Source organism: Aquila chrysaetos, chromosome 20 (assembly GCF_900496995.4).
Source record: "Aquila chrysaetos chrysaetos chromosome 20, bAquChr1.4, whole genome shotgun sequence".
Classification (NCBI taxonomy): domain Eukaryota; kingdom Metazoa; phylum Chordata; class Aves; order Accipitriformes; family Accipitridae; genus Aquila; species Aquila chrysaetos.
In genome coordinates, this window is record NC_044023.1 from 10,505,046 (window position 1) to 10,521,816 (window position 16,771).

Sequence of the window (16,771 nt, forward strand, 5' to 3'; positions counted from 1 at the left end):
AAATCTGTAACAGTCCTAAGAGACTTCAGCTGCACAAACCTTGTTAAGTCAACAGCTTATGAATTAGCATCATATTCAAATTGCCCAATTTCACACAAACACACAAGGAAATATTTTATTTGTTAATACTGAGAGTCAGTTTCAATTACATAAGCAGGCTTATGTTTCCTTAATTTTCTTCTCTAGGTTGTGTGTTTGAATGCTCATTCTGAAAAAGCAGCATTTGAACTGTTCCCTCATAGTTCCTGAGGAAACATTCATGTGCTTATTTAAACACTAACATACTTAAGCTACTTGCATTTTTAAATTAACTTAAATAGGCAGACGGTCATCAACACTTTTTGACACTGGAGTAAAAATGGGGTCACATTCTCTGCTACATTACTTGGTAAATGAAACTAAAAAAAAAAACCAACCCCAAAACCAAACCCTGGAGTGATCTTGAAGCCAAATTCTAAGCTAAACAAAAGTAATACAGATGCTTACCTGCTTGACTGACCATGCTTGCAAAGCCTTGCACTCAACACGTTGCATTGTATCTAATCAGAGAAACGCACTAAGCTTCAAATGACACATCTAATCAATTCTAAAATGCTATCACATTGTTCTATATGCCAGTGGAAAGGAATCTATTGATTCTAAAAATTCAGAAAAAACGGAGGATACAGAACTGCTGGCATCTGGTCTGCAGAGCTTTCAACCAACTCTGGAACTGGTCTATAGATTAAAGAACCCCCTGATGGCAAACATTAACACCTTCCACCATGCTTCATCTTAGGTCTGTCTTCTGCTCAATACCCTTTAAAATTTTTAAATACTCTGCAGGAGAAAATCTGATTTTTTAACTGTTGGAAAATAATAAGAAATAAAGGGAGGAATTTACTCTGGTAAATTATTTCTTACCATTTTACAGGGTATTCTTCCTCCTAAATAAAGTTCCCAAAATTTATATTCAGCTGGGAAAATTATTTCAGTATGACTTCGCTCTGTGCTAAGAAAAATCCTAGCTGAAGAGAAGAATGAGTGTGTGTTGGGAGGGATGCTTGAGGAGATAAATGTACGGACAGAGCAGCATAAGCCTGAAGCATAATGAGACAGGCACAGCTCCTTATAGTGGAACGGTAGGAAATGGGGATCTTCAGAGTCTCTGCTATGAAAGAGAAAAGGAAACAGAAAGCTCCTTAAATAAAGAGCATAGAAGATGACACAGGGAGAGTTTCAGGGGAGGATGCATGGGAACAGAGACCCCAGTATGTCTGATAAGCTTTGCTTAGCAGAGCAAAGGAAGGTACAACTCTCTACCAACAAAAGGGAGGGAGGGGGAGGTTTGCTAAAATGCTGTATTATTTATTCTCTCTCATCATACAGTCTCATTAAATTTAAGCTTTATACTGAACAAGGTTCAGTGCCAGGAACTTCAGAGGAATTAAACATATGAAAAAAATTACTCATGTGTGTAGTCCCATTAGAATCTACAAAACAACTTGAGAGTAAAGTTGCTCATGTGTTTAACACTGAATAAATGAATCTGAAATATATTCAAATCATCATCAGAGCCCAAGTCCGTCTTCTCTGCACACCTCATGGCTTGTTTATAGGATGAAGAAAAAATCTGAGACTCCTTTTCCAGAATAGCTCCCCATGTGGACATACTTATTCTAGATTAAAAGAGGCCCTTCCCTGATTTTTTTCTTCTGGATAAAGGTATGCATATGATGTAGTAAGACCATCCATATGGAAAGCTACTTTGCAATACTGTTTTGCTTTAAGCAAACATTCTACCTTAATCTGAAATAATATTAAGGGTACAAATACATTAAAATTTCTGTTAAGCATCAATGAAAGAAATTTAACACTTAGCAAAGTCAATCCAAATTCTAAAATCCTGGACCCATTGAAATCACTGATAATTCTTAGCAACAGTAATGTTAAGTTACTTGTCCTAATATTAACTGCTTTCCTGCTGCAGACATATGTTGAGCTTGCAAGACAAATGCCAAAGTATTACTAGAGAAGGCGATTAATACAGACATATATTTTGCAATGGAAGTTGTAAAAAAAAAATAAATATCACATCTAAAGACTTTAGTTTTGAAAACTTTAGCTATTAAGAATAATTTCAGGAGCTACGAATCAAAACATCAAATACTCCCTCATCACATTCTTTTAACCAGTAGTCCAGTAATATGCTCTCATCAAGTCAAGCTTTTACTGCCACAAAATATTGAGGAAACTTAAAACTGTATTTTGTAGAGCGAAAGGAAGATGAGCATTACTTGTATAAATGTACCAAGATGGAACGCAGATTTTCAAAAACAACACTCTAACAATAAAAAAAGATTCATCAGGGGTGGGAAGCGCACCACACACAGTTTCAGCAGAGGAAAATATCCAACATGTGTGCGTATCTAGATGTACATACAAACACCCAGCTATCTACATTTTATTTCTCCTTAAACAACTGTTAAAAGTTAACTGATCTTTTTCTAGATTGTTTATTTATGCCATTGAGAATGACTTCAAGTGCTTCATTTACTGCAATCTAGACATTTTTACTTTCTCTATAAACAGAATTTTAAGATTTATTCATACCCTTAGCATACATTAATTGGACACAACTTACAAATAACCTGCAATAAGAATATCTATTTGAATAGGATACAATTACTTCAGGGCTTGTGTCTTTTCAATCAGTCAGTGTCCCTGCAGTGTTTAGAGTGGCAGAGGGGAAGTGGCCTGTGGTTAAACAGAGGAAATACCAAGGAATTTTAATAGAGCAAATAGTCTCTTTACTTCCTACAGGGTACTACTTCAAAGGCAACCCTGCTCCAGAGCAGACAATGTGTTAGAGGGGCCATCAGTCATTTAATAGTATGTCAAGTCTACTCAAAACTTACATGCAGACCAAGATAAATACCACATTAACTGAGACGATGGGTACCATCCTGCAGTCATTACTCTAGTAACGCTGCCCTGCCTGGATTATGTAGGTTATCATAAGCAAGATTGACAAAATCAGACTATGAAATTATAACTAAACAATCAGACAAGATAGGTAATAAATTGGCTAGGGAGATCTGAACTTGAAGCTGAGAATACAATGAAAACAGAAACTAGTACAAATAGTTAATAAGCTAAAATATTACATTTGTTGTGAGCAATAAAGACAAAGGGGGGTTTATGCTAATTGGACAGAGTGTATTTTTTACTGATCTAAAAGCCAATCAAAATAATTATATTAAAAGAATTATATTGTGGCACATTGAGCTTTAATACACACAGTGACATTCATTATGTAAGGAAAAATAAATCCAATACAAACTGCATCTGCATATCTCTGTAAACATCTAAATACACTAATCGAACATTATGACTTTTAATAGTGATAAGTTACTTAATAGCTGATGCAAAACTCGACAGAAATATACACAGTGGTCGATATGAGCCTGTGGAGTATCCTGCCTACGTCTGGTGAAACATACAATAGACAAACCGAGCCAAAACATTTTATTCCTAATTCTCAGTTAAAAAGACCTAATAGGGAAGTCCAAACCTTCAACTAGTTCCATCCAACACAAAGATTTAGGTCTTAAGCTTTACCAGGGTTTTAAGTTTGTTTTTCCACACTCCTCTTTAACACATTTTCCCAATGCTTTCGCCTTTCTAAACTATGCCCTACAAACTTCTGAACCGTGTGTTGCTGTAACGTTCTCAAAGGATCTGATCTGAAACCAAGAAAATCCTTAGTGACAGTCCAACAAAAAGGAAAAGCAATGAAAGTCAGTCGTGTTCCCCCCAGTGTTCCTGGATCACCACGCTTCAACTAAATTTGTAACTAGACATCAGGAGAAAGGAAAAACACAGAACAGAACACACAACTCCAAAGTTACTGAAAAATATCAAAAAAGGAAAAGCAATCCAGGAAAGTCTGACAGCGAAACGCACCAGAAACAGGAACAAAAGGCAAGGACCAGTAACAAAACGTTTATCACCTTCCTCCCCCCTTCCCCCTCCCGTAAATTTCCTACATCCTCTGTATAATGATCAGGCCCGAAGCTAAGACCCCAAGCCGGCCTCGAATCATTAAAATAACAAAGCCCAAGCGATCGCTTTTATCCTTCTGGCAGCGCAGGTCGACTTCAGGAAGGGGAGAGCGCAGGCGGTAACAGACCTGTCGAGGAGCGAGTGACTTCTTCACACTCCCTGCTTACAGGATGCCTCCCTCCCCCAGGCGAGAGACCAATAAATATCCCTTCCCGGGAAATGCCACCCTCTCCCCCGGCCGCAAGCTAACTACCAGACGCAGAGCGCTGGAGCTGCTTTATTAGTTGCAGAAGACGTTTTTCCCCCTCCACGGCAGCCCGCTCCCTCCTCGCACGCCCGGGGAAGTGCCCGCCCCACCTGTCCCGCTCACACGGCCACTTGCCCGCGGGACAGCGCCCGAGACCCCAGGTCGCAAAACGCTCAGCGTCGCCCCCCGAACGCGGCGGTTCGCAAAACGCCCCGCTCCGCGGACCCGCCTGCCCGCGGGCGGAACGGAGCGGCAACTCCGCTTCGCTCTACTCACCCTCCCTCCGCACGCATCGCCCGCCGGCCCCCTCCTGCCGCTGCCTCCTCCGGCGGCCCCAACGAGCTGGTGGCCGCCGAAACAGGCGACGAGCGCGAAGAGGAAGGAGCCGAGCTTCAGCCCAGGTGCCATGGTCTGCAGCGAGCCCAGCAGCGCCGGAGAACGGAGGCGGCCCGCCGGCACCGGGGGCGGGGGGGGAGCGGAGGGCGGCTGCTGCTGCCGCTGCCGCCGTCCTGTGCATGCGCGCCGCCGGCCCGGGGGCGGGGGGCTCCTCCTCGGGCGCGGGGCTCGGCCCCGCCGCCCCCGCCCCGCCGTCACCGCAGCCCCGGGCGGAGGGCCGGCCTGGGCCGCAGCGGGTGGGCAGCCTCGGCCAGTCGTGACAACGGGAACGAGGGGGACGCCCTGCCGCCGCCTCCTCCCCGCGGGCACCTCTCCCGAGGAGCCCTCGCTACGCTCGGCGGGGACGACAGCGGCGTTGTGCTGCGTTCCTGAAACACGGCGGGGTTCCCCAGTACCTGACCGTCCTTCCCGGTCTGCCTTACACGGTGCGAGACCGTACTGCTGATCCGCGTGCTGCGCTGTAGAGCTGGAGGCAGTTCACAGTAACCTATGGATTTTGGCTGCTTTTGGCAAGCAAGAAAGGATAGGTGCCACTTCAGTAACGGGACCGGTCCTCCTGAAACCATAGCGGTACAGCGCAAGTACTTGGCAAGGTCGGGGCCACAGGCCAGAAGTCAATCGCGCATCTTTAACAATTAAAGAGTAATGCATGAAATACTAAGACAGACAAGCTGGAGGAATATCCTATCATAGAATTTCAACTGCAGAAAATGCAACAGAAGTTGTATGTAGCAATAAATACATCAGCTTTTTCAGTTGGAGTCTCTAATTTTGCTTCGACCCAAACATTCTTCTTGAAAATAAATCACGTTTCTAATAAATTTCAAATGCAAGCTGCTCTGATACCTATCAGTGAATTATATCAATTACAAACCCCTTGCCTGAATTTCTCCAAATCATGTAAGAGACACAGAAGCCCAAGGCTCCTCTGAAGCACAGAACCACAGCATAATTTGGCTTGGACCAAATTGACCTCAGGGGGTCATTAGGTCTAACCATCTGCTCAAAGTAGTCCTAACTTCAGTTTTAGATCAGGCAGCTCAGGGCCTCATCATACGTCACTTTTACACATCACCTAACTCCAATTATTTTTTTAAAAAACTGATTTTAGTACATTCTGTTGCTGTGATTAATACTGGACAAAACCATAATCCTAATGGAACAGACAAACCCATCAGTATTATAAACGACATTATGTTTTGGATCAAAATAGTATGCAAAACCACCACTAAGCCAATCAGTTGAAAGGAAACATGACCAGTTGGCAATTTTTAAACTAGTACTGGTTTTGCGCCTACCATAGGGTTTTCTATCCTTTGTGACTATTGGCAAAAATAATACAATAAAACTCTCTTAAACTGCTTATTTAAGTTGATGAATCACAGTTCCTGCACTCACAGTTACCTTTGACAACAGGTTTGTGGTCTCAGGATCGTCATAGCCCTTCACTGTGACATGAACAGAAATTACATTCTTGCCATTAAACTTTTTTTAGCACGAATTGGAGATTAGGCCATAGTCCTTTTAAGGCTCTGGGAACAAATGATGCTTACTTTTGATCTCCATTTCCCGTGCAGGGTGGAATCCTGAAAAAGGCAGTATAAAGACTACTCATTCTACAGGTCGAATTTCACTGATTTCATGATGAGATATTTTCTAAGGTCAAGTATATCCCAGACCAGAATTAAAGTTTAGCACATGTTTTTTCACTGTACACTTCTATCTGGGTATTCTTGCTTCACTTTCTCCTTGCACTACTCAGAAGTGACCAAACAGGCTTGAAAACTATAGATGCCTTTTCTTTTTTTTTTTTCCTTTTATCAAGTCAGGTTGTATAAAAACTGTAAATAACTAGTCCTTTTATGTATTACCAAGGACACAAAGCAACACAGTATCACGGCTAAAGAAAGGAAGACATACGTACAACTTATTTACAGGACAACAATGTCTCTGCTGCCCATAACCACCCATAACAAGCAATGACTCCCTGTTGAACACATCTCCATTGATCTGCAAACAGATCTACTAAACCATGGCGAAATCTCTTTGCCATTTTCTGTTAACAGAGATGTAGACTGCTCAAGAAGCTGAAATTTTTAAGTGAGAACTAAGAGGAAAATTAGCATTATCTGTGCTATTGATGAATTAGCCTACAATGATTTTAATACAAAGATACAGAATGAATAGTGACATTTCCTAGGTAGCAGAATAACTCAAGAACTAACTCTTAGCTACCAGTGATTACACTGGCAGTACCCAGAAAGCAGCAAAATGATTGGTCTTACTCACTAAGACCTCAAACTTATTAGCCCAAAGCAAAGATGCCATCTGACAAAATCAGCATTGATGCCTCCTTCCCCATAGTTCAGCTTAAGCTAATAACAAAATGACACATCTGAAAAAAAATTACCTCCATACTGCCACCGTGTTCAACTTACATGAATGAACTGACTGAATACAGATGTATTTCATTGTTTCGTATGCATTTAGAGTAACTAACTTCCACTGAAATCTTTCGTGGAAAAGGGTAGAGGAGAGGTGGGAATCAAATGATAGCAGTTAACATTTTTAGCTAGATTCTCCAAAATGCTGCTAGCTCATGTAAGGGCAAAAGTGGCTGTGGGGACTCTGCTTGTCTGTAGGCTCTTTTGTCCTTTTTACAACAGTCTCTTGTTTCCAAATAGTATAGAACGTGTAATATCCAAAAGTCATGGGTATCAATATCATGCATTCTACAGCTGTTTTTTGTTGCCACCCTACCTTCTTGCTTAAAACTAAAAAGCATTTTTTTTTTTCCTTCCCCTTTCTGACCAGCTGTTCCCAGATGGAAGGGACAGTGAGAACTCAACAGTTCCTACAAAAACATGAAAACTCATGTAATAAGATGTTCTGATAATATGGTTAAAAATTCACTACCGAATTTTTCTATCACTCAGCAAAAATTCCTTCTTAGACTTGGAAGTTGTATGCTCCATCCATACCTCATATTTCTAGCAATGAAATCTCTCCCAAGATAGACTGATCTTGACTGGAAAAGGAGTTATGAAAACAGCTCACTTTGGGGCCAGAAAGCATGCATCATACTTGTAGAAATATTCAGCTTAATCAGACAATTGTGACTATTGCAGTATCACACTTCTGTTATAGATAAACACCTCCCACTGCTAGGAAACGAAGATGAGCTACGGTGAACCAAGCAGTATGTGAAAAGATTGGCAGCATCTCAGGAACCTCTTACAGGTCTGGAATCACAAAGTATCATCTTACTCTCCATAAAAGCAGAAATAAGATCCCAGAACAGAAAACCGGCAATGCAAGGGTCTTCTGGAACTTCATCTGGCAGATAATGGAAGGCAGAAAACCAGATCTTTTGAAAATAACTGCTTATACTAAAGTGTCCCACATGGGGATGGCTTACCTATGGAATGAACAGCTAGCATAAAAAGGAGGAAGATCTTCTGGTATCAAACCTCAAGAACAAAATTAGAAAGTGTGACATGGATGTGGACACTCTCAGCAAGGGCATGAACATTCTCACTGGTGTCAAGGGTCCCAAAAATTCTACTCTGATGGCATCTTTCATATTATAACATGCCATATTTTCAAAAGATCTGGTTAAGCTCCAATGAAAGATTATCAAATGGTAAGACAGTGACCTCAGGCCATAAAATTGAATTGAAATTTGAATCAAATCTATCAACTGTTATGAATACTTATGTTCTTCAAGGCAACTTTTTAAATTGCTAGGCCTTGAGAAATGTGCCAAAAATTCGTGAAAAACACTGAGTTCTGAAAGAAAAATCTGTATTACTAGTCCCATTTTATAGATGAGGAAACTTAAGCACAGAGTCATAAAGATGCCTGCTTTTATGTCATGCACACATGCTCAAGGCTAAACCAATAATTAGATTTGGAGTTAGGAAAGACTCTGCCCCCTAGTAAGACAGGAAAAGACCCCTGGGTGTAGTGGTTTTTTGTTTTTAATTTGCTGCTTTCTATAGACACACACTCAACTTCCTAAGGTCATCCAGACATTACCAGTGGATGCTTCAAATAGTGTGGGCCATGGACCCCAGATCCAGCTTCCAGAACAATTCCATCCAACTGGCTGCTTCTATCTTGCAAGTGGCAAAGAGCACAGCATGCTGTCCTGGCAGCCAGCTGCCTCCTGCTGTGTCCAAACATTTATTGGCACTTCTGGAGTAGCTGCTGCTGTGTCCAGATGGGACTTGAAAGTGGAATTAGATGCATGAATTCTGCTTTGACACTGGTAGCCACCACTTCTATACCCAGATACTTTGCAACAAGTCTTGAAATTGAGTATCCAGTCCTTAATGCTGAATAAGCTAGACCCTACAGAATCCTTTGCAATATACTGACAGTAATATTTCTCTCCCGCTTACTCTTTATGTCACAGTGTCATGTTTGACTTTTTTTCTTAAAAATCTCAAGTCTATCTTCAGGTATTTGGGGATGTTTTGAGGCTTGTAGAGTTCAGACAGTAAGGAGTGAGTGGTCTTGTGACCTTTCTGGATGACTTAATGTCTTCTACAGGAAATTGCACTTAATGACCAAGGAAGTTTCAGTCCTATATTCCTAAAGGCTCAAGTTAGCATCAGATGTAAGATTAAGTGATGGTGAAAAGGAACTGACTGAAACAAACCAAACAGTCATTATACGAAAATTACCTCTGATGACCATCAAAATAACAATTTATCAGTGACCCATGGATGCAAATCTTCATATAATATTACCACTCCCCAGACCTCACAGTTCTCTGTATCGTATACAGGGCAACTTGTTCTGCTGGCAGAGAACGTTTGCAGTCAAATGTCAAGTCTCTGTACTTCTTTTTAGTTTTGCATCTGATTATTCATATGAATATAATAAAGGAACAGACAGATGAGTTCCCTGCGATGATTCAGCTTACTGATGTGCCACCAAATACACTCCTCCCCGCTCCAAAGGCATGCTGAATTGACTCACTCTGTGGCCACATGTTGTTTCTCAGAAAAGAGCGAGCAGGGCAGGACTGCATCTTTCAGCAGCAGTCTTCTGTTACCCTGGATTAGGTGTAATATGAAACTGCACTTTCAGAGAAAAGTAGATTTGTGATGCAAAGAAAATGAAAAATTGCAGGGAAGAGTCATTTTTCAATAAAAATTCTGTTGAACTATTAATATTCCAAACCAACAACTGTATCCCCGAAGTTATCTATGTTTTATTCTTTAATAATAATTTTTAATGTTCAATTTTAAAATAAATTTTTTCTGCAATATAGGCATTTCATCTCAATCAACTATTAAAAATGCAAATCAAGATCCCCACAATGCAGTTTGAATAAATGCTAAAATAGTTAATAAAGTAATGTTTTTACAAAAGTTTCTCAGTTTTAGTTTTGATCTCAACCCTTTCTTATTACAGCACAATACTTTCCACCCAGACAACTTGTCATTTTTCTTCTGCAGGGAAATACAGGGGAGGGGAAAGGGGTGGGGGGAGCAACCCTAACCTGATTTAACAGTCTATTCTGAAATTCAACAGCATCCTGTGGCAATGTCTGCAAAATTAATCCTAGCACACTAAGAGACCCCTCACTGAGCATAACCTGCCTTAAACCCTTTCCCATTTAACTGAGGGAGAGCTATTTGCTCAAGCACTTCAGGATGACATCATTTGTTATTTGAGGCCAAAAGCTAAGGGTAATTAAGACTAAAGAAAATGTTTTGAAGATTTTTGTAATTAAAATGCATAGAGACACTCGTAACAGATACTGTTACAGAACAATAGGAACATGGCCGGAAGAATTAAAAAAATCTTACTATTGTATAACCATTATGGGAGAAGATTGGAAAGCACTTTGTCAATAGCACCTCATTCTATTCCCACTATGGGAAATACACAAACAAAAGAAAATACTAAGGCTGGAAGCATATGGAAATAGCAATCTTTGTTTATGTGATAGATACATAACAATATTTCAGAGAAGAATTTTAAAACATTTTATAGCAGATTTATAAAAGAATCCACAGCAAATCTACAAGACTGGGCTAAAAAAAAGAGGAAGGGGCCTGCTAGGAATGACAATTGTTGCTGGCAGCCCTACCTCTCAAACAAGCAAACTCAAGGTTCTTTCTATCTACAATCTAGCACATTCTTTTAAAACAAAAATTTGAAGTAGTTGGATCAGGATTGAGTTATCTGCTTATTTTTTGAAGGAGTAAGATAAATATGCAGACAAAAATAGACTGATCAAACACAATGAACAAGATTTGTTAATACTTACATAGAAAGTTAATGCATGTTAATATAAGTTAATTATTATTTGTTTCTAATTTGATGATAATAGTAACAATCACTGAAAACACCACTCCTACTAAACTGTAATTTGTGATAAAACTTACTGCCCAGGACTGTATGTTTACAGAGGAAAGAAGGGAAAGACTGGATCAGTTTTCTCATTTAAACAAGAATGTCTACAAGAAAAGGAGGTTTTCCACATAACTTACTTAGGTTTCACAAAAATATCAGAGAATCATAGCATGGTTTGGGTTGGAGGGGACCTTAAAGATCAGCTAGTTCCAACGCCTCTACCATGGGCAGGGACACCTTCCACTAGACCAGGTTGCTCAAAGCCCCATCCAACCTGGCCTTGAACACTGCCAGGGATGGGGCAGCCACAACCTCTCTGGGCAACCTGTGCCAGGGCCTCACCACCCTCACAGGGAAGAACTTCATCCTTGTATCTAAGCTAAATCTACCCTCTTCCAGTTTAAAGCCATTACCCCTTGTTCTATCACTAGATGCTCTTGTAAAAAAGTCCCTCTCCACCTTTCTTGTAGGCCCCCTTTAGGGACTGGAAGGCCTTTATAAGGTCTGCCCAGAGCCTTCTCTTCTCCAGGCTGAACAACCCCAACCCTCTCAGCCTGTCTTCACAGGGGAGGTGCTCCAGCCCCCTGATCATCTTCATGTCCCTCCTCTGGACTCGCTCCAACAGGTCCATGTCCTTCTTATGCTGGGGGCCCCAGAGCTGGATGCAGTACTCCAGGTGGGGTCTCACGACAGTGGAGTAGAGGGGGAGAATCACCTCCCTCGACCTGTTGGTCACGCTTCTTTTGATGCGGCCCAGGATATGGTTGGCTTTCTGAGCTGTGAACGCACGTTGCCAGGTTATGTTGAGCTTCTCGTCAACCAACACTCCCAAGTCCTTCTCGTCAGGGCTGCTCTCAATCCATTCTCTGCCCATCCTGTATTTGTGCTTGGAATTGCCCTGACCCATGTGCAGGACCTTGCACTTGGCCTTGTTGAACTTCATGAGGTTCCCACAGGCCCACCTCTCAAGTCTGTCAAGGTCCCTCTGGATGGCATCCCTTCCCTCCAGCACTTCGACCGCACCACACAGCCTGGTGTCGTCAGCAATCTTGTTGAGGGTGCGCTCAGTCCCACTGTCCATGTCACTGACAAAGATGTTCAACAGCACCGGTCCCAATAATGACCCCTGAAGAACTCCACTCATCACTGGTCTCCACTCCGACATCGAGCCGTTGACCACAGCTCTTTTAGTGTGACCATCCAGCCAGTTCCTTATCCACCAAGTGGTCCATCTGTCAAATCCATGTCTCCAATTTAGAGAAAAGGATGTCATGCAGGACAGTGTCAAATGCTTTGCATACATCCAGGTAGATGATATCTGTTGCTCTTCCCTTGTCCACCAATGCTGTAACCCTGTCATAGAAGGCCACCAAATTTGTCAGGCACGATTTGCCCTTAGTGAAGCCATGCTGGCTGGCACCGGTCACCTCCTTATTTTCCATGTGCTCTAGCATAGTTTCCATGAGGATCTGCTCCATGATCTTTACCAGGCACAGAGAGGTGAGACTGACTGGCCTGTAGTTCCTTGGGTCTTCCTTTTTTCCCTTTTTAAAAATGGGGGTTATGTTTCCCCTTTTCCAGTCATTGGGAACTTCCCCAGACTGCCACAACTTCTCAAATATGATGGAGACTGGCTTAGCCACTTCATCCTCCAGTTTCCTCAGGACTCATGGGTGCATCTCATCAGGTCCCATGGACTTGCGCACCCTCAGGTTCCTTAGATGTGGATGGTTATTCATTCTCCCAGTCCCTGCTTTGCCTTCTGTGACTTGGGCAGTGTGGCTGGAGCACTTGCTGGTAAAGACTGAGGCAAAAAAGTTGTTGAGTACCTCAGCCTTCTCCATATCCTAGGTAACCAGGTCTCCCATTTCCTTCCGGAAAAGGCCCACATTTTCCCTAGTCTTCCTTTTATCACCGACATACCTATAGAAGCTTTTCTTGTTGCCCTTGACATCCCTGGCCAGATTTAATTCTATCAGGGCTTTAGCTTTCCTAATCTGATCCCTGGCTGCTCGGACAATTTCTCTGTATTCCTCCCAGGCTACCTGTCCTTGCTTCCACCCTCTGTAGGCTTCCTTTTTGTGTAGGAGTTTGTCCAGGAGCTCCTTGTTCATCCATGCAGGCCTCCTGGCGTTTTTGCCTGATTTCCTCTTTGTTGGGATGCATTGCTCCTGAGCTTGGAAGAGGTGACCCTTGAATATTAACCTTGAATTACATCTAGCCCTAGCTGCCTGCATTCTAAGGGCAATGCTTCCCTATGACTTCTTTTCTGTGTCAAAAGGAATTAGAGCAATTTGCAATTATATTGTCAGATAGACACATCCTGTAGCATAGAATAAGATGCTGTTCCAACTCTGAAGTGAGATAATTGCATTTCACTGTATGCCTCATATCCAAATATCTACCCGGTAACTTACAAATATTTGAATCAAGAAAGGAATTAAAGTGGATACTATCACATTTTTTTAATATTCTACCCTGACTGAACACTTTGAAATTCAAGACAAACTGTTAAGAAATGCACAGTATTTAAACAGCACAAAGTAATTTCTTATCCGTCTAATGTGTTAAAACAGTGATAAATGAAAAGTCTGGTAGTAATAAGTGTTTCTGATGGCAAACCTTTGCATTGTCAACTTTGATATTACCACAGAAGAATTATATTAGTAGATACTGTACCAGAAGTTATTCTAAGTTTTACACTATAAGGGGTGGATTTTTTAGAATTACTGGCCACTTTGTCAAATGCTTTCTGGAATGTAAAAAGATTTGCTACTATAAATTGACTATGTTGGGCAGTCTTATAAACATGTATTCATGAAAGCAGCCTAAATTAATTTAGAAGCAAGATTTTAAAAGGTTGGCTGCCCACACCTGAATTCTTAAGGTAATAGCTAATTATTAATAAATGTTCAGACTATCAAAAATATTAAGCGCCCACCAATTTTCACTAGGTTCAGTTCAATATTGATCACTCAGAACATTTGAAAATCAGGCCCAACGTCAAGCATTTGTATGCACGTACAATATAAATTTTGTCACAAAGTTCATACAACAATTAAAATAGGTAGTCACCTGCTGGCATTCTGTCTACCTACAGCCTAACTCATGACTGCAGATTTTACTCAAAATTAATTTAACATGTAGAACTGTAATTATAAAATCTAGCCAGAAGAGGGCAAAAGCAGCCCAGCATTTTTATAGGCATTTCAAATACAGACATCACTGTTTCAAGATTTAGGAAGTCTGATTTAAAACAAAAAATCAAAGTGGTTAAGATGCAGCTAATATATAGCCAACAATCTTTAATGCAGAATATTTGATCTGCTATCTTCTAATTTCCTTAATATGGTATCATTCATAGAAACTGAATCCCAAGATATTTTGGAGTATTACTATGATTGATGCAATACTATTCCAAATATTAAAAGAGTGTGAAATCTATCATTAAAATATATATATAAATTTTCATTTAATATATAAAACATAATTTGGTTATACACAGACAAAAGACTGCCCCAGAATCTAGAAATTGTGGACAGGCACTTATCACCTTAGAAGTAGTAAAATGATACAGATTGGTAAAATAAAAATTCAGTGTTAAAAGAGCAAGAAAGAATTAGAGAAAAATAAGGTACTGTAATTAAGTTGGTACAAAGTTACAGTTGGTTTTTTGGGTTTTTGGTTTTTTTTTTAAAAGATCACCATGAGATAACAAGTTTGAAACACATGCTTACATATGCAATTTAAAAATGGCAAATTAATCAAATTTTACAGTGATAAGTAACAAGACTAATAACGTAATGTAGATAACTTTTAATGAAGGGGACTATCTTATTCCACCAGCTGACCTTTGTCCTTTTTGCTCCAAATTGCACAATATTAAGGAAAAGAGTGATAGACTATACTCATTGGGTTCTCCAGCCATCACAGTGGCAGAGGAAGAGTGGTTTAGGAGCTAGGAAAAACAAAATATTGGACTGCAAATCCAAAAAGAAGGAATATGTATTTCCCTCCCAATCCAGGTATGGTATCATATTTACAGGCCACACATACAGATCCTTACAATATCCCAAACCAGATTACCATGCCTGAAAATTGGTATCAAAAGCATTACTTGAGCCCTGTTTGAATCAAGAGACAATCTGTTTGCTAAAGGCACTAGACTACACCAACTGATTCGCAGCATGGATCAAAAAACACTTGAAAAATCTATTATTTCACTGTTCTTTTGTTCTTTGCATTTTTAAATTTTTTTTAATTAAGGCACAGGCAATGCACCACTTGTTCTATCACTCTAATACCAGCACTGTACCACATTCATATGATCAAATATAAAACATATATGGTGGTATGAAAGTCATCGGCAATTACATCACAACTACACCAAGGCCTGTATATGCCTAAGCATTTTTGATCATGTTCTTGCCTCATTACTAATAAACAGCATCCTGCAAAAACAGGTATTAGAAGAAATTCAAGTTGTTGCTTCGTCTGAACACAACAAATATACGATTAGTTTTCTATTTTGCTAGTTAATCTAAGAAAGTAAAACAGCAATGCTAATACTGTGCCATGCTAACATGGCACTTCATACTTTCTGAGATTCTCCTGATTTGGTCTAATACTGCCAGTCCATGCCAATATCAGCTTTGGGTGCCCAAAGTAGAAAGACTGGTCTTCCACATTTTCTGTCTAACCCTTTCCCCCTGAAGTCATGCAAGTCAAGGGACTATTCCCCCACAAAGGAATCTAGAACTGATGGCTCTTCAACAGCCCTAGATTCCTCTCCCTCACTAACAATTCTTTGCCCATTATGACCACTTGAACTTCCTTTGTCATGCAATCAGATGGGATACTCCCTCCCCCCAAGATGCTGAACAGCCCCAGCTACCCCTCACATAATGATCATTACTACTTTGTCTTTTTACTGTTCCATTATCAAATAAGTATGTAAGATATTCTAAATAGCTCTAATAAAAGTAACAGAATATGGTTTTGAGTCAAGATGAATCCATGACACAAATAACAGGACATGAAATAATAACGTAGGTCAATCGCTATTGTTCAAAAGTATTTGTGAAAATAAAATACCTTATATTTCCCATCCTATTATGTAATATTAAGTCTGTTAAAGCAAAGGGACAAAGAGCACCAACCTAACAATTGATAGGGAAACTAAGTCAATCCAAGGAATCAAAAAAAAAGAAGAAAAAAAAAAAGGTTATTTTACAACCAATTTCTAAAAAGCTTTGATTTTATAATTGCTAGTTAATGCAGAGAGTTAATATCAACTTTAAAATTAGCTTAATTTCATGTTAGGTAAACTGAAGGTGTTTGCAAATGATTTTATGCTACTTTTGTGCAAGTCTTTTGTTAAATCCAGTCACATAAATACTGGATGATTTTTAAAGCCACATTTCCTTTTAATAATGTTATGAACACAGCATTAATCTTCTTACATATAACTATAAAAAGTCCTGGGTTTCATTGCTCTGGAAGTATTTTCAATACAAAACCTCAAACAACTAGAAAATTGTAGATGTACCCACACACACCAGGAAAATTATAACATACAGCTTGCTGGTGTGCTAGCTTCCTATTTGTAAGAACAGACTTGATAAACTAAATAATTGCAAATTCAAAGTTTTAAGCGACAATTTAATGAATGGTGTTCTAAATCTGGGCTTTCAATGCTAACATTGGTAATTT

At 40.2% G+C, this 16,771-nt stretch overlaps 1 protein-coding gene across 3 annotated transcripts in view; it reads right to left on the reverse strand.

The window, feature by feature from the left end:
• Window positions 1–16,771, reverse strand: part of IL17RD (interleukin 17 receptor D) — a 75,646-nt gene that overhangs the window by 48,370 nt on the left and 10,505 nt on the right. The window contains exon 1 of one of the 3 annotated variants that reach the window (XM_029996247.2): window positions 4,568–4,806. The exons of 1 other annotated variant lie outside the window; for it this stretch is intronic. In XM_029996247.2, coding sequence (XP_029852107.1) covers window positions 4,568–4,699 — 132 coding nt within the window. In that variant the 5' untranslated portion in view covers window positions 4,700–4,806. Of the gene's footprint in view, window positions 1–4,171; window positions 4,188–4,567; window positions 4,807–16,771 lie in introns of those variants that run through there. One more of the 3 variants, XM_029996252.2, reaches the window with a different exon arrangement.